This window comes from Aotus nancymaae, unplaced genomic scaffold (assembly GCF_030222135.1).
Source record: "Aotus nancymaae isolate 86718 unplaced genomic scaffold, 86718_ANA_hifiasm-v0.15.2.pri h1tg000008l, whole genome shotgun sequence".
Taxonomy (NCBI): Eukaryota; Metazoa; Chordata; class Mammalia; order Primates; family Aotidae; genus Aotus; species Aotus nancymaae.
Genome location: NW_026988419.1, coordinates 63,689,460 through 63,703,268, shown reverse-complemented (window position 1 = coordinate 63,703,268; position 13,809 = coordinate 63,689,460). Strand labels below are relative to the sequence as shown.

The following is a 13,809-nucleotide window of genomic DNA, read 5'->3' as shown; positions in this document are numbered from 1 at the left end:
GCTTGACAATTTTTTGTGTTTTTTTGAGATGGAGTCTTGCTCTCTAGCCTAGGCTGGAGTGCACTGGCACAATCTCAGCTCACTGCAACTTCCGCCTTCTGGGTTCAAGTGATTCTCCCATCTCAGCCTCCCAAGTCGCTGGGACTCTAGGCAAGCACTACGATGCCCTGCAATTTTTGTATTTTTAGTAGAGACAGGGTTTCACCATGTTGGCCAGGCTGTTTCAAACTCCTGACCTCAGGTGATCCACTCGCCTTGGCCTCCCAAAGTGCTGGGATTACAGGCATGAGCTACTGCGCACGGCCAGTTGACACAATTTTTAAAGGTATAGAAGCAACAGATTCACATCTACAGCTCAACCAAATCACACGAGTTATAAAAATCCTTCCTGGACATGGCACAATTTGACCATGAACTGGAATGAAAACGTTCATTTTCCTGTTAGTCATATGGGATAGACTGCTTCTCACTATTGCTTGGATTTCCTGGATTGACCTGATAATGTCTATGACACGAAAATTAATTTCTTAGCTTTTTTGATACTTGTCTGATTTCTACCTATCCACAACTGTAGTTTTAATTTGGTTTTCCTCACCACCAACTTACCAAATCACTGGCTATCACCTGTCTTCGATGGTGTCCATTATAATCACAAAAGTCTATATAATCAAGATAGGAGTCCATGAAGTAGAGCAGTCTGTTAGGGTAGTCAATAGTTAAGCCACAGGGCCAGAAGATCTTGTCCTGGACGATGACACTGCGCATGCTGCCGTCCATGCTGGCTCGCTCAATGCGGGGGTGGTGGCCCCAGTCAGACCAGAACAGCAGATGCGCACTGTGAAAAGAAACGAATTACCAATTGGAGGGGACATATTTAAATATGATAAGTAACTGTCATTTTAAATAACACAATATCCTGTTTATGCCCTGCTTAAAATAAATCACCTCTGGTTAGAATAGATGCACAGAGTTTATTATTTCCTCTAAGTGTCACAAAGTACAACTGTCATTATAACGCAATCCCAAGCCATCTGGGTATTTTTATAGTGTTCATACAGCGTATAGTACATAATGTCACAATGTTGTACATTATGACATTGAAATGTCTCATTGCCAATTCATATTTGTATACAATCCACAAATAGTTGATCTAGAAAAATCCATCTGTCCTTGTTTGTCTACCCTGTCATGTTTTTAGATAAGGAAATGAATTTATTCTTCATCAGGGATTCATCGTAAATTTCACAGATGTGTAATACTTCACAATATCTAGGAAGTCAACATCACATTGAACATAACTTGCCTAATTTACCATCCTGCAGAAAAGAATCAAAGTTATAAAATCTAAGTAAATTCAGGGGAAGAAGAACTCAAAAATTTCCAAACACGTGGGAGAATTTCTCTTTCTTCCCTTTAGGACCAGCAAGCAAAAACTACCTCTCTTATATGACTTAAAAGGGAGTTCTAATAAATGACATAAAACTGAAGCAGAAAAATCTAGCTTTTTTGCTGTATAATCATGAGTTATCACAGTTATAGCAAACTGGCCCCTCTATGGACTATTACTGCATGCAGTCATCAGAAACTTAATTTTTAATATGACATTACAAAACTTGTATTGCCAAGCTAATAAATCAATGTGCTCTTAAAATAAAGTGAACAAACAATTGCTCTTATGTACTTTATGAAGAAGATAATTCAAATAAAGGCGAGATAGCAACACCCAGTTGGACACCTACCATGTCTAAACAAGGGATCATTTTAAATTTTGCCTATCAGCAACATCATGTTATTGTTTTTCCCTCATCATAACCATGTCAAGGCAACATAACTGAAAAAAAAAAAAGTCTTTCTTCATTCTGGGATCTAATGCTAGTCCTCTTGGATTTGTCAGGTTTTTACTAATCAGCACAGTCCTGTGGCTCCCATCAATTTTAGAGACTTCAATTGTTTCCAGAGCATAGTCTGTCCCGTAAAGATTACGACCTACCCAATCTACTGCAATAGTTTCAGTCAAGACAATGCTACTGTCAAATACCTAAAGACAAAAGTGAGCAAAGAGTGAATTCTAGAGTAAATAAATGAATGCAAACATGGATATTATATAAAAATCTAGATTAAACCATCTAACTTGTCCTATGATTACTTTTGGAGATTAGAAAATTTTGTCTTCCCATGTAGCTAACCACCAAATCAACAGTAGGGTTTTCTGAGAAAAGTATACAAGATTTTGTCGCACTGAATATTCTAAGATAATTGCATTGTTGGGTTAGTGCATCATTTCATTTTGGTTTCAAAAGTTTCTGCAATTAATCAAAAGCTCTCTCCATTAGTTTAGTTGGCAACATTACAAAACTTCATAGTGCTTGCAAGCAAAGAATAAGATCTCTATTAATTAAGCACCAACAATTACAAAATAAAGTTGTAAGAGGCAGAGGAAATGTAACTATCAGGAGCCGAGAAACTGAAATTCTGGGAGATGGATTGAGAAATATAACTAAATTAAAGCTAAGAAAAGCAACCTCTTAACTTTCCTCTGCTCTCATCCACTAGAAAAGACCACAAAAGGAACCTCAGAGATATTGTGAATTATCTGCATCACATGACCTGGAATTGCGAATCATATATCTGCCTTCAGAGCCCACCCTCCTATCTAAAACAGCCATAAATTTGTAGTTATGAACATGCAGGTATCTTGGGTGTGACGTGGCCCAGAAGGTACCATGAGAGCTACCCAGATGAGGTAGGGCCTTCTTTCACTGGTGAATAACAGCAAACACACCCAAGACAGGGGAACTAGCCAGGACAAAGGTCAACAGAAATGTACTTACTACTCTTCTGTCCGTTCCATTTTGAAACGCACTCCAGGTTTTACCCTGAGTTGCATCAGACCACAAGATACGACCACTAATTGAATCAAAATCAATAGCTACAATGTAAGAACCATTCTCGACCAATGAATACATATTGTGGACCTGGGAGGTGATACTGTCAGCAATAATTTTGTTCTGACTTGCTACAAGTAACAGCAGACTTTCAGATGCTGTACAAGAAAAAAAAATGCAAAAATGTCAATGATACTGGGAGAAAACATAAAACAACTCTTTAAAATATTTGATTCAACACTTTTGGTAACAGAAAGAAGGTGTAATTCCAAACTATAGTAAGTCGGGGGAATGCTTTTAATCACTTCATTCTTAACCTTAATAGTTAGCTGATTTTCATGAGTACTTATAATAGACTCTTTCTTGGATTATATTTAAATGTGCTTCTAAATATTTGTCTAAAGTAAACTATGCTTACATTCTTCCTTTTACCGTATTTATTTTTGTACTTTGTTTATCTTCCTTACTATTTAATAGATTGTAGGCTTCTGGACAGCAGGAATCATGTCTTAAATATTTATGTTTTCTGAGGCCCTAAGCTACGGCAGAGAGTTCTATTTCTCCCAACACCCTCTCTTCTCTTTTTCTTTTTAGTAATAAAGTATGCCAAGTTTTAGCTTGGCACATACTGACCGGAGAGGTGTCTCTCTCCACTCAAGTTTGGAGTGACCACACGACAAAGTTCTGACCAATAGGATGTGAGTAGAAACTATGAACCAAATTTCATATTCTAAAAAGGAAGCTGCTTGCCTTCCACTTTCTCTTTCCCTTTCCTACTTTCTAAGAGAAAGTAAAGCCTGAAGAATTGGAACCTTTGATGTAAGTTACATGATGAGGAAAACAGAGCAGCCCCACGCCCTGGACTGTCCGACATCCAGACTTTTAATTATCAAAGAAAGAAACTTTCTATTTTTCTTTTAGCTTCCTTTATTTGATCACTTTGAAAGCGATCAAATCAATATCCTAATACATAGTAAAAAATCACTTTCTTATAGCAGAAATTAAATTAATATTGGTTGAATTCAATTAATTAAGCACTATATAAAGATGCTTAAATTAATATAGAAGTCATTTTAAGTAATATAAAAACCATTTGATATTATCTTAAATACTTTAAAAAAGTCTACTTGGATATTTTTAACCTCTATTTTCCAAAATACACCAAGAATTTAATGTATGTTACCTCATTTAATCCTCTCAAAAAATAGAGGTTTAAAGAGATTGCATAATCTTTCCAGGATTCAAGTTGATCTAACTCCTAATCATCATTGTCAAATGCCTACATGTGCCATTTGATTTTAAGCTCTAGGACATGCTGATAAACTGGCTAGGGTTAGTTCAGCAATTACCTGTGGCTTTGCAAGTCCTCCCATCACTTTCTAACTGGTAGCCTGTATCACATGAGCACCGGAAGGAACCTCTCATATTGTAACAGTGCTGGCTACAAGAGCCTGGAATATCACATTCATCTACATCTTCATAGATCTTAGAATCATTGGCAAGTACAAATCCCAATGGACATAGGCATTTAGCCCCAAAGGGCTCTTGAACACACTCATGAGTACAACCACCATTGAAATCTGAGCAGCTGTTCTGGTCTAGAAAAAAGAAAGAAAAGAATGAAAAAAGAAATTCAAGAATCTATGCTTCTTTGATTCATTCTTATACAATAGTTAGCATGCAGTATCATGCCACCTTCAAGATGACGCTCAGACAAGAACTAAGTTCAGCATTCACTTGGATGTGCTCCACAGGCTGTTCAGGGTTTGCTCTGATTTGCCTGAGGATTTACCATCCTTCCTATCCATTGGAATACAATTGCCTTCTTCACTACAGCCTGATAGTATAACTCCATTTAATACAATGAGAGTCCTTGAGAAAATATTGTTGACATCAAGGAAGAAGTGTCATTGATAGAGCATGCAAAGGACCTAAAATTGTTTCTCATTTTCTTCCTCTGAATTCTTCTATCCATACAGAAATTTAAGAGAAAAGACTAGAAAATCTCTGAAGTGAACAAAGGGGAAGGCCATTGAAACATTAGAGTACACAGATCCACTAACACATCATCATGCCTTACTTTCAGAGCCAAAATGAAAATGCCTAAAGCCATCCTAAGACAGTTCACATGTGTACTCTAACATATTTGCAAGAGTCATAACACAGAACATGCATTAGAAAGGGAAGTAAGTTAATACAATCAGGACATTTTCAGAACAAATGCAACACATACGATAAGAATCTGAAATACTTCACAGTCATACCTGGCTGGGGTTCATCTGAGAGTGAGCACTGATTAAAGAGGAAAGAAAGAAATGACAGTAATTAGGATCACATGCCAATCACAGCATTTTAATCACAGCAACACAAATCCCTGGACTTCATTTTTTTTGTGACAAGTTCTGATTGAAATTAGAAAATATTAAAGTTAGAAAAATTAATGAGCACATTACCAACAGAATCAAATTTAATTTGACAATCTAATGTCCTCAATTAGTCTTATTTTTTGAAACAAAGACATAAAAAGAAGTAAAAACACATAACCAAGTGCAAATAATTTAATCAGAAAATTATCCAATGGTGATGTATTTTAATTCAATTATGGTTACCCCCTACGCCAATGTGAACTCATAGAGGAACTGAAATCCCTTCCTAAAAATCTACACAGTGACTGTGACAATGGTGATACACACCAGGCTACTGTTCAGAATGAGTTTATGGTCAGTAAACTGTGGTCAGGAAACTTACTGCAAAGTGGGGACTCATCTGTCCCATTGGGGCAGTCAAAGGTGCCACCACACACTACACTCAGATTCACACAGATGTTATGGCCAAGACACTGCCATTGCCAACTAGGACAGCAAAAGGGCTGTGTAGGGCAGTCTTTCTCATCACTCATATCCCCGCAGTCATTGTCCCGATCACAGAGCCACGCCCTGTGGATGCAGTTTCCGTTATCACAGAGGAAATATGACGAAGGGCAAGTCTTGGGGACACAGGCATTGTGCTCATCAGATCCATAGAGGCAGTCCGGATGCCCATCACACTCCCAGAACTTCGGGATGCAGTCACCATCTTCTTGACACTGAAATTCATCTGAGTGGCACATACCAGGAGGCCTGGTGGCTAGAAGGAAAACATGGGAGAAATGGGCTTGTGAATGTAATTCATGATCCCTTTTAAAGCCTAAACTCAGAGGAAATGATTTTGGATCCAATAGTAGATTTATAGTAACGACTATGACAAAATTAATACTGAAAGCTAAATAATACAGTCTTCTTCCACATAGTTAGCACATAGAAATATTTCTGTGTGGCAACTAGTGGATTTGACAACAAACAAAGTACAGGATGCACACTGCTGACTAGAAGATAAGTACCTGTGTCAAAAGAACATTCTGGGCCAGGTACAGTGGCTCACGCCTGTAATCCCAGCACTTTGGGAGGCCAAGGCAGGCAGATCACGAGGTCGGGAGATTGAGACCATCCTGGCCAACATGGTAAAACCCCATCTCTACTAAAAACACAAAAATTAGCTGGGCGTGGTGGTGCGTGCCTGTAGTCCCAGCTACTCAAGAGGCTGAGGCAGGACAATTGCCTGAACCCAGGAGGCGGAGGTTGCAGTGAGCCGAGATTGTGCCACTGCACTCCAGCCTGGCGACAGAGCGAGACTCCGTCAAAAAAAAAAAAAAAAGAGAGAACATTCTGTTTCTTATGTTTCTAATGTTCTTCCAATTGCAGATTCAATAATAAAATTTATCTTTCTATGAAAGAATCACCAGAACATTGTAATACAGCTTAAATAGCTATGGTTACTTTGAACTTTATGTGTTTAATATCATGTTTGGGTGTTACTATTTTCCCTCAAATGAACTACACCCAATGAAACCAGCACACACTAAGTAAACTAAAGGTGATGGTAAATACTTAATTCTTTGCAGACTTTCCACTATGCATTGAGCAGTCCTGGAGAGATAGGTAAGCACTGCTTCCCTTTTCACAGGGGTAAACCGAAACTCTCTCCCAGGGATCTCACAAGGCAACAGCAAGCCAGCAGCAATTGACAGTTTAACCTCAACTCATCACAGAATTTTATGTTTTCAATGTGAAACAGGAAAATTGGTGATTAGGAATTTCTAGATGCTGTGAAAACTACAAAGTACATAAGCATTTTATTTAACTTTTCTTTTGAATCCATGGCTTTATACACTACCTCCTGACTTGGGAGGAAAATTCATGAAAACCTACTTTTCAAGGTCTGAAACACCATTGTTCAAACAAAGGTTCAACTCACTGATGAGTTTTTGCAAGTCTAAAATCCATTTAACACAAAAAGTGAGCAAATAACAAATCATGTGAGTATAGGCCTCCAGTCTGTGAAGATTATAGATCCATCAGAATTATTTTGTATGAAGTCCTACTTGAATCCTCCAACTATAAGAAATTTCTTTTCTATGAACCTCCATAGAATTTTATCTGCACCATTTCCAAGACCCTTATAACTGTCTATCTTGCTTAATTGTCTCTTGCCTTCTATAATCTCCCTTACCACAGTCTAAGGACAAAGGCCATAAATAACATCTTGGCAGATATTCAACACATAATAGCACAAAGAATAAATTTTATCAGAGTCAACACCAAATACGGCTCCATACCATTTCTACACCATGATTTGACCTCTCTACTGAAACTTAAAAGGAACCAGTAAAATATATTTATATGGAGTAAAGCCTCAAAAGTTTAAACCCACTAATGTGGGAATTCCTGAGAAAAACTAAAAGTGAGAATGAAAATATCTAAGAAATATTTAGCCTATCAAAAGGACTATTTGAAGTGTCCATTTATACAACCACTTGATTCACTAATTAAACATTATTTGGAAATGTCTACTCAATTTTATTGTGTGTTCAACATTGCATTCCTTTGAGGATACTTTGTAATTCAGGCTATCTTTCCCCCAGTTTGTCTGAGTTAGGGAAAATTTCTGGTAATATCAATACTGGTAAAAATGAAATGATCCCTTTGTCTGAAACATGCTAGGTATGTGTTACTTACGACAGCCTGCTTCATCCGAGTTGTCACTGCAGTCAAAAACACCATCACAATGTTTTGTGATGCTAATACATTTATCCCCACTGGCACACTTGAATTGAGAAGCAGTACAGTTTAATACTAAGAATGAAAGAGAAACGCATTAGAAATTAGCTCAGGGCTAAAATGACTAAACACTGAGATTTTTCTAAATAAACACTGTGAATAAAAACAAAAGCAATGCACTTACCACAACCAACCTCATCAGATCCATCAACGCAGTCTCTGTCCCCATCACAAACAAAGGATAGGTCGATACATCGATGGTTGGGGCAATTAAACTGACTAGGTTGGCATGTCTCTGTCGAATCTAATGTCATCTGAAACAAAACCAGTAAGTTTATTTCCTGTGCAACAGGTACCAGAGCCAAACTAAAAATGGCTAAGTAGCTACAGAAGTTATCTCAATTGTACGTGTGTTCAAAATTCTTTCCAATCAGCCACATTATCAAAGTCAGCTCAGCAAAAGAACTCAAAACTAGGATAGGTTTTAGAATTGAGAGTCAGAAACTGTGATCACACCTGGGAAAACAGACCACATTTAGAAAGTGAGCATCATGTGCTTGGACGGGGACTACATTTCATGAATACTATGAAGTCCATGACTCTAGACAAAAGCCAAGCAATGTTACCCAATTAGGCAAAACAACCAGCACGACCCACATGCCTAGTAGCAGCGTGTAGACAGACCCCCAAAACTGGATTTAATCCAAAGCCTAAACAGAAAAATGCTAAAAACAGGGTCTTACCTTGCTGTTAAGACCATATCCTTGGAGTCAGATGCAGTGGCTGGTCCCACCCACAACATAAAGTTATATTAAATACAGGCTCATAGAATATGAAAGCTAGACAGGATCTTGAAGGGATCTTAAAGCTCATCTATTGCAAAAGGCAGTGACTTGCCCAGTCATGCAACCAGGACTAGAACTTAGCCCAGGGAACTCTGCTCCCCTTAAACTATTATTGAAGACATGAAATAAAACAAGCTAAAGGAAAGCAGAACTGGCAAGATGAAAAGCAGGTGGATAAGATTAATGGAAATTTAAATTTTCTCTGCCTCTTTATTTTGTTGCCTTTTTGCTTGTACCAAAGGCTACTTTGCAGTACTTTGCAGTAGCCAAAGGTCTGGATATGTTTATATGATTTTTAAAATTGTTTTAAATATATAAAGAGATAGTTGAGAAATTTTCACTTTTTCAATTTCTATCTGAATTGAAGTGTTTGGCATCAGAGACAGTCCTTGCTTTGCTTCCATAGAACCCAATACTTGTAGGTGGACGCTAAGCATCCCATGTGCAGGCACATGCCTTTGTTCTTACAACCTATTGATACAGAGATTGACAAGTGGAATCGAAGAGGCAATGAAAATTGCAGGAGCTTTAGAGGAAAGAATGTAAGGCCATTTGGTTGTTCAAGTCTATTTTTGAGGCTGACCAACCAAGAGAAATTAGCTCAAAACTTACTGCAGTTCTTTTCATCTGATCCATCCCCACAATCATTGTCTGTGTCACAGACCCAGTTCTTTGAGATACACTGGTGATTATCACAGGTGTACTGGGTGTCAAGGCAGGAAGCAGGTGCTTGGGTGGGGCAGTTCTGCTCATCACTGCCATCCACACAGTCGTTGTGCTTGTCACAGTGCCAGTGTTCAGGAATGCACTCTCCGTGGCCACAGGTGAATGCCGAAGGTGAACAGGTATTATCTACAACAGCAGCAAACTAGTTATGAAGACATTTGTTGTTACAACCTTTTAAATGAGTTCTTGCCTTGTAAAGGCCCAGTTCTTCACCTTTTTCAGTGGAGGCATTGTACATAATAAGGAGAAACGTTCACCAAGTGATGCCACCATCATTAACATCATTACTGGTTGGCATTTATTTGGTATTTATCATAGTACATGCATTTTTCTAAGTCACGCACATACACACATTATATACCTTCACTTTAAATCCTCACAAGAATACTATGAAGTACCTATAATTATCTGCATTTTACAGATGAAGAAATTGAGGCTTTGAGAGATGTAGGAACCTGCCTATGATTCACGCTGTGGTTAGACTGACTCTAAAGCTCATCTTTAACTTTCAAGCTGTACTTCTTCCAACCACAATTTCAAATTCAGACTACAGAAAGCTTGAAAATGTGTCATATGAAAAGTGCAAATAGAGGCCGGGAGCGGTGGCTCACGTCTATAATCCCAGCACTTTGGGAGGCCGAGGCAGGTGGATCATGAGGTCAAGAGATCGAGACCATCCTGTTCAACATGGTGAAACCCTGTCTCTACTAAAAATACAAAAAATTAGCTGGGCATGGTGGTGCATGCCTGTAATCCCAGCTACTTAGGAGGCTGAGGCAGGAGAATTGCCTGAACCCAGGAGGCGGAGGTTGCGGTGAGCCAAGATCGCGCCATTGCACTCCAGCCTGGGTAACAAGAGCGAAACTCCGTCTCAAAAAAAAAAAAAAGAAAGAAAAGTGCAAATAGATAAAATATTAAGATAAAATGCTGTGCTCTTAGAAACAAGAAGATAATACACAAAAACATGGATATTTAAGAAATTTCAGAAAAATGTGCAAAGGAGCACTTGACTCTTTCAAATCTGTCACTCCTCTTTCTCTCCAAAAGAAAAGTTATTATTAGTATGAATTTCACCTTGATAGAGATTTCTGAGACTTCAACTGTTCTCTATCTTTTTTAAAAATTTTATTGTAATGCTTTTGCCCTCTGCAATAGTGTTTATTAGGCCTCAAACTATATAGACTAGATTACCATCAAAAGACAAAGTTAAGATTACCATTTCATTGTTAACTTGTTTTATTCGAACATGGGGGAAAAATATAACACATGAGATTTTTCAAAGGCTATGATTGCAAGTAGTTATTCTGTGATACTAGCCTCTCAGTTATGAAGGTTAGGTCTAGTTTATTTTTGGTTTTTGTTGTTGTTTGTTTGTTTGTTTGTTTGTTTGAGGCAGGGTCTCACTCTGTTGCCCAGGCTGAAGTACAGTGGCATGGTTTTGGCTCACTGCAATCTCAACCTCCCCAGCTCAAGGAATCCTCCCACCTCAGCCTCCCAAGGACAAATTTTTGTATTTTACAAATTTTGTGAAAATACAAAATACAAATTAACTGGGTGTGGTGGCATGTGACTGTAGTCCCAGCTACTTGTAATTTTGTATTTTTGTATTTTGTAATAGCCCCAGCTATTTGTAATTTTGTATTTTTTTGTAGAGACCGGGTTTCTCCATGTTGCCCAGGTTGGTCTCAAACTTTTGGACTCAAGCAATCCTCCTATCTCAGCCTCCCAAAGTGCTGGGATTACAGGCATGAGCCACCTTGCCTGGCCAGATCTAGTTTATTTCAATTTGAGTTTTTGAGGAATTTGCTAAGATGTAATGACTGCATTGGTCCAAACAGCCAATGTCAAAGAGAAAATTTGTTGAAGATAGTCTAAATCAAGCTTAGAAACCATCCATAACATTATGAATGAAATGTCTTGCTTAATTTCCTAAAAGCCTTGAAATTCTAAAAGATCTTTCTTCCTATATAAATAACTCAAGCTTTTGCTTATTTTCTTTAAAGCCCACCTCTACTCTATGCATCCCAGGAAATATCGCCAGTGCATAGCTACTTACTAAGTGTGCCACATAGTTGCTCGTCACTGTTATCGTGACAATCATCGACTCCATCACAGCGACAGCACTGGGGCACGCATCTGCCATTTTTACAGGGGAAGGAAAACAAGCCACACTGCTCCGTGGGTGGTTCATTGCTTGGATCCCCCTCGCACATCAAGTGATTGGAAGCCAGTCTCATTCCATAAGGGCACCCACATACTCGCTGGAAATTTGGCACCGGGAAGCAGAAGTGGCTGCAGTCACCATTAGGATGTGTGGGTTGACTACAGGCATTAGAACCTGCAAAAGCAAAGCCCTGAGGTAGTCAATCATGTACATTTCACTAGGTGGGTCACGGGTTTGATTTGTGAAGGAAAACAAATGGGACAAAACATTTTTCAGACCCAACACTAAAAAGTACCTTCCTCTTGGAAATCAACCTGCCAAATACAACACTCCATTTAAGTACAGAAAAGCCCCAAAATGTGTTTTTCCTGACAACACATTTAAGGCTATAGCAGTATTGGACAGAGATTTAAAGTCTTAACACTCTTAGATTATGTGAACGACGAGAATATAAAACTACCAGGAGCTAGATCTTTAAGTAATAAGTACTTAAAGAGAACAGGAGTCACGATAACAAATAAATAAACCCATACCAAAAAAAAAAAAAAAAAAAAAGGGCAATCTCACTCACCAGTCTGGATGCTGATATCATACGATTTCAAATGCAGTATGTAAGCAATGCCACTTCGGATAACTGTCATTTCTCCACCGTCTGCTTTCCTGACTCGAATAATGGCACCCAGTCTCCAGTCGGTAAAAAATAAATGCTCTGAGAAGAAATATGGGTGATTAGTATTTTCAGTCACAGCTAACTTGAGAAAATGCAATAGGCTTGCAACACTTCTTGCAAATATGAACATCTTCCTCCATAAATATCTGTAGTATGTTTCCATAATCATTTTCCATGACTTGTTACTCTCTAGAAATGCTCTGTGGAAGCCTGTATGTAAATAATACCAGGGTTCAGGTTCAGGCAAGCACATATGGCTTTATGATGGCATTTAGTAGCAACTGAGTTTAGTTCTGCATAGGTAATAGTAAAAATAAGAATCAGAGAAATCTTCTCTGGAGCACTAAATGAGGACTCATGGGTCTGCGCTCTCATTCCTGCTGAGTGCTTTTAGTCAAATACTACACTGTGTGAAGGAGACAGTCTGAATCATTCCTGAGATCCTTCCCAGGTCAAACAGTTCATAGCCTATGTTTTAATGAGAACACTCGAATTGGGTTTTTGTTTGTTTGTTTTTTACCCTCGACTTAAATAAGAAGTTGTTGAGAAGGAAAAGTACAAGTATAGCCCCAAAAGAAACTTTCAGCGTATGTTTGAGGATCAATAAAAATCTCAACACAAGCGTGCATACACCTCCAACCACACCACTAATGTTCCATGACGCTCAGAATGGTAAGAGAAGTGATGTAAGTTTCTAAACAACAAAAAGTTAATCATGTTCACTTTACACTAACTACTGCAGCAGGAAAGTAAACGTATTTTTAAAAGAAAGAATTGCATCAATGTTGACTTTCTCTTTAATGATTGTTTAACTAACTAGAAAGCCCTAACGAATCAGAAAATGCTTAAGATGTCATAAATTGTATTTGACCAGTCTCCTTATCTGTGGTCTAATCAATGCCCAATCAGTCACTGGACTCCCTAAATCTTCTCTCTAGAGACTGGCAACCCCAGCCCCACTACTCACAAAGGTGGCTTAATATGCTTTAAAAAGTAAGGAGCTCGATAAGTCTTTTAGTTCTCCATGATGCACAATCAAGAAGATCTAGCCCTTTAGTAAAAGGGTACATAATTTCTATGGTGTTGCACAACAAAAGAACTTTCCAAAAGAAATTCACAATGAAAGGCAATGCTGAAAGAAACAAAGAATTATTTTATTTTGGGAATGTTGTGTTGCCCTCATGGGTATGCATTCACTTTTTTCATACTGATGAAACCAAAAGATACTAAAACTACATTTTCTAGAATCCTAAAACATTCCAGCCCAGAACAGGCAAAATTCAACATTTTTTTAATGTTTCTAGGTGACAGCAAATAGCGTGTGTCTGACATCATTAGTGAAATGGGAGTAAATCCATGGCGGCGGCAGGAAGGGAACAGGAGGAGTATTTATAATTAACTCATCAAAAATCTCATGCGCATT

At 38.2% G+C, this 13,809-nt stretch overlaps 1 protein-coding gene across 1 annotated transcript in view; it reads right to left on the bottom strand.

The window, feature by feature from the left end:
* LOC135273584 (low-density lipoprotein receptor-related protein 2-like) overlaps positions 1–13,809 on the bottom strand; it is an 86,987-nt gene that overhangs the window by 52,209 nt on the left and 20,969 nt on the right. Inside the window, exons 11-20 of the mRNA XM_064372773.1 lie at positions 12,288–12,425; positions 11,609–11,890; positions 9,439–9,678; positions 8,166–8,285; positions 7,940–8,056; positions 5,634–6,011; positions 4,235–4,483; positions 2,832–3,043; positions 1,854–2,038; positions 607–835 (exon numbers count right to left, since the gene is read on the bottom strand). Coding sequence (XP_064228843.1) covers positions 607–835; positions 1,854–2,038; positions 2,832–3,043; positions 4,235–4,483; positions 5,634–6,011; positions 7,940–8,056; positions 8,166–8,285; positions 9,439–9,678; positions 11,609–11,890; positions 12,288–12,425 — 2,150 coding nt within the window. The remainder of the gene's footprint in view (positions 1–606; positions 836–1,853; positions 2,039–2,831; positions 3,044–4,234; positions 4,484–5,633; positions 6,012–7,939; positions 8,057–8,165; positions 8,286–9,438; positions 9,679–11,608; positions 11,891–12,287; positions 12,426–13,809) is intronic.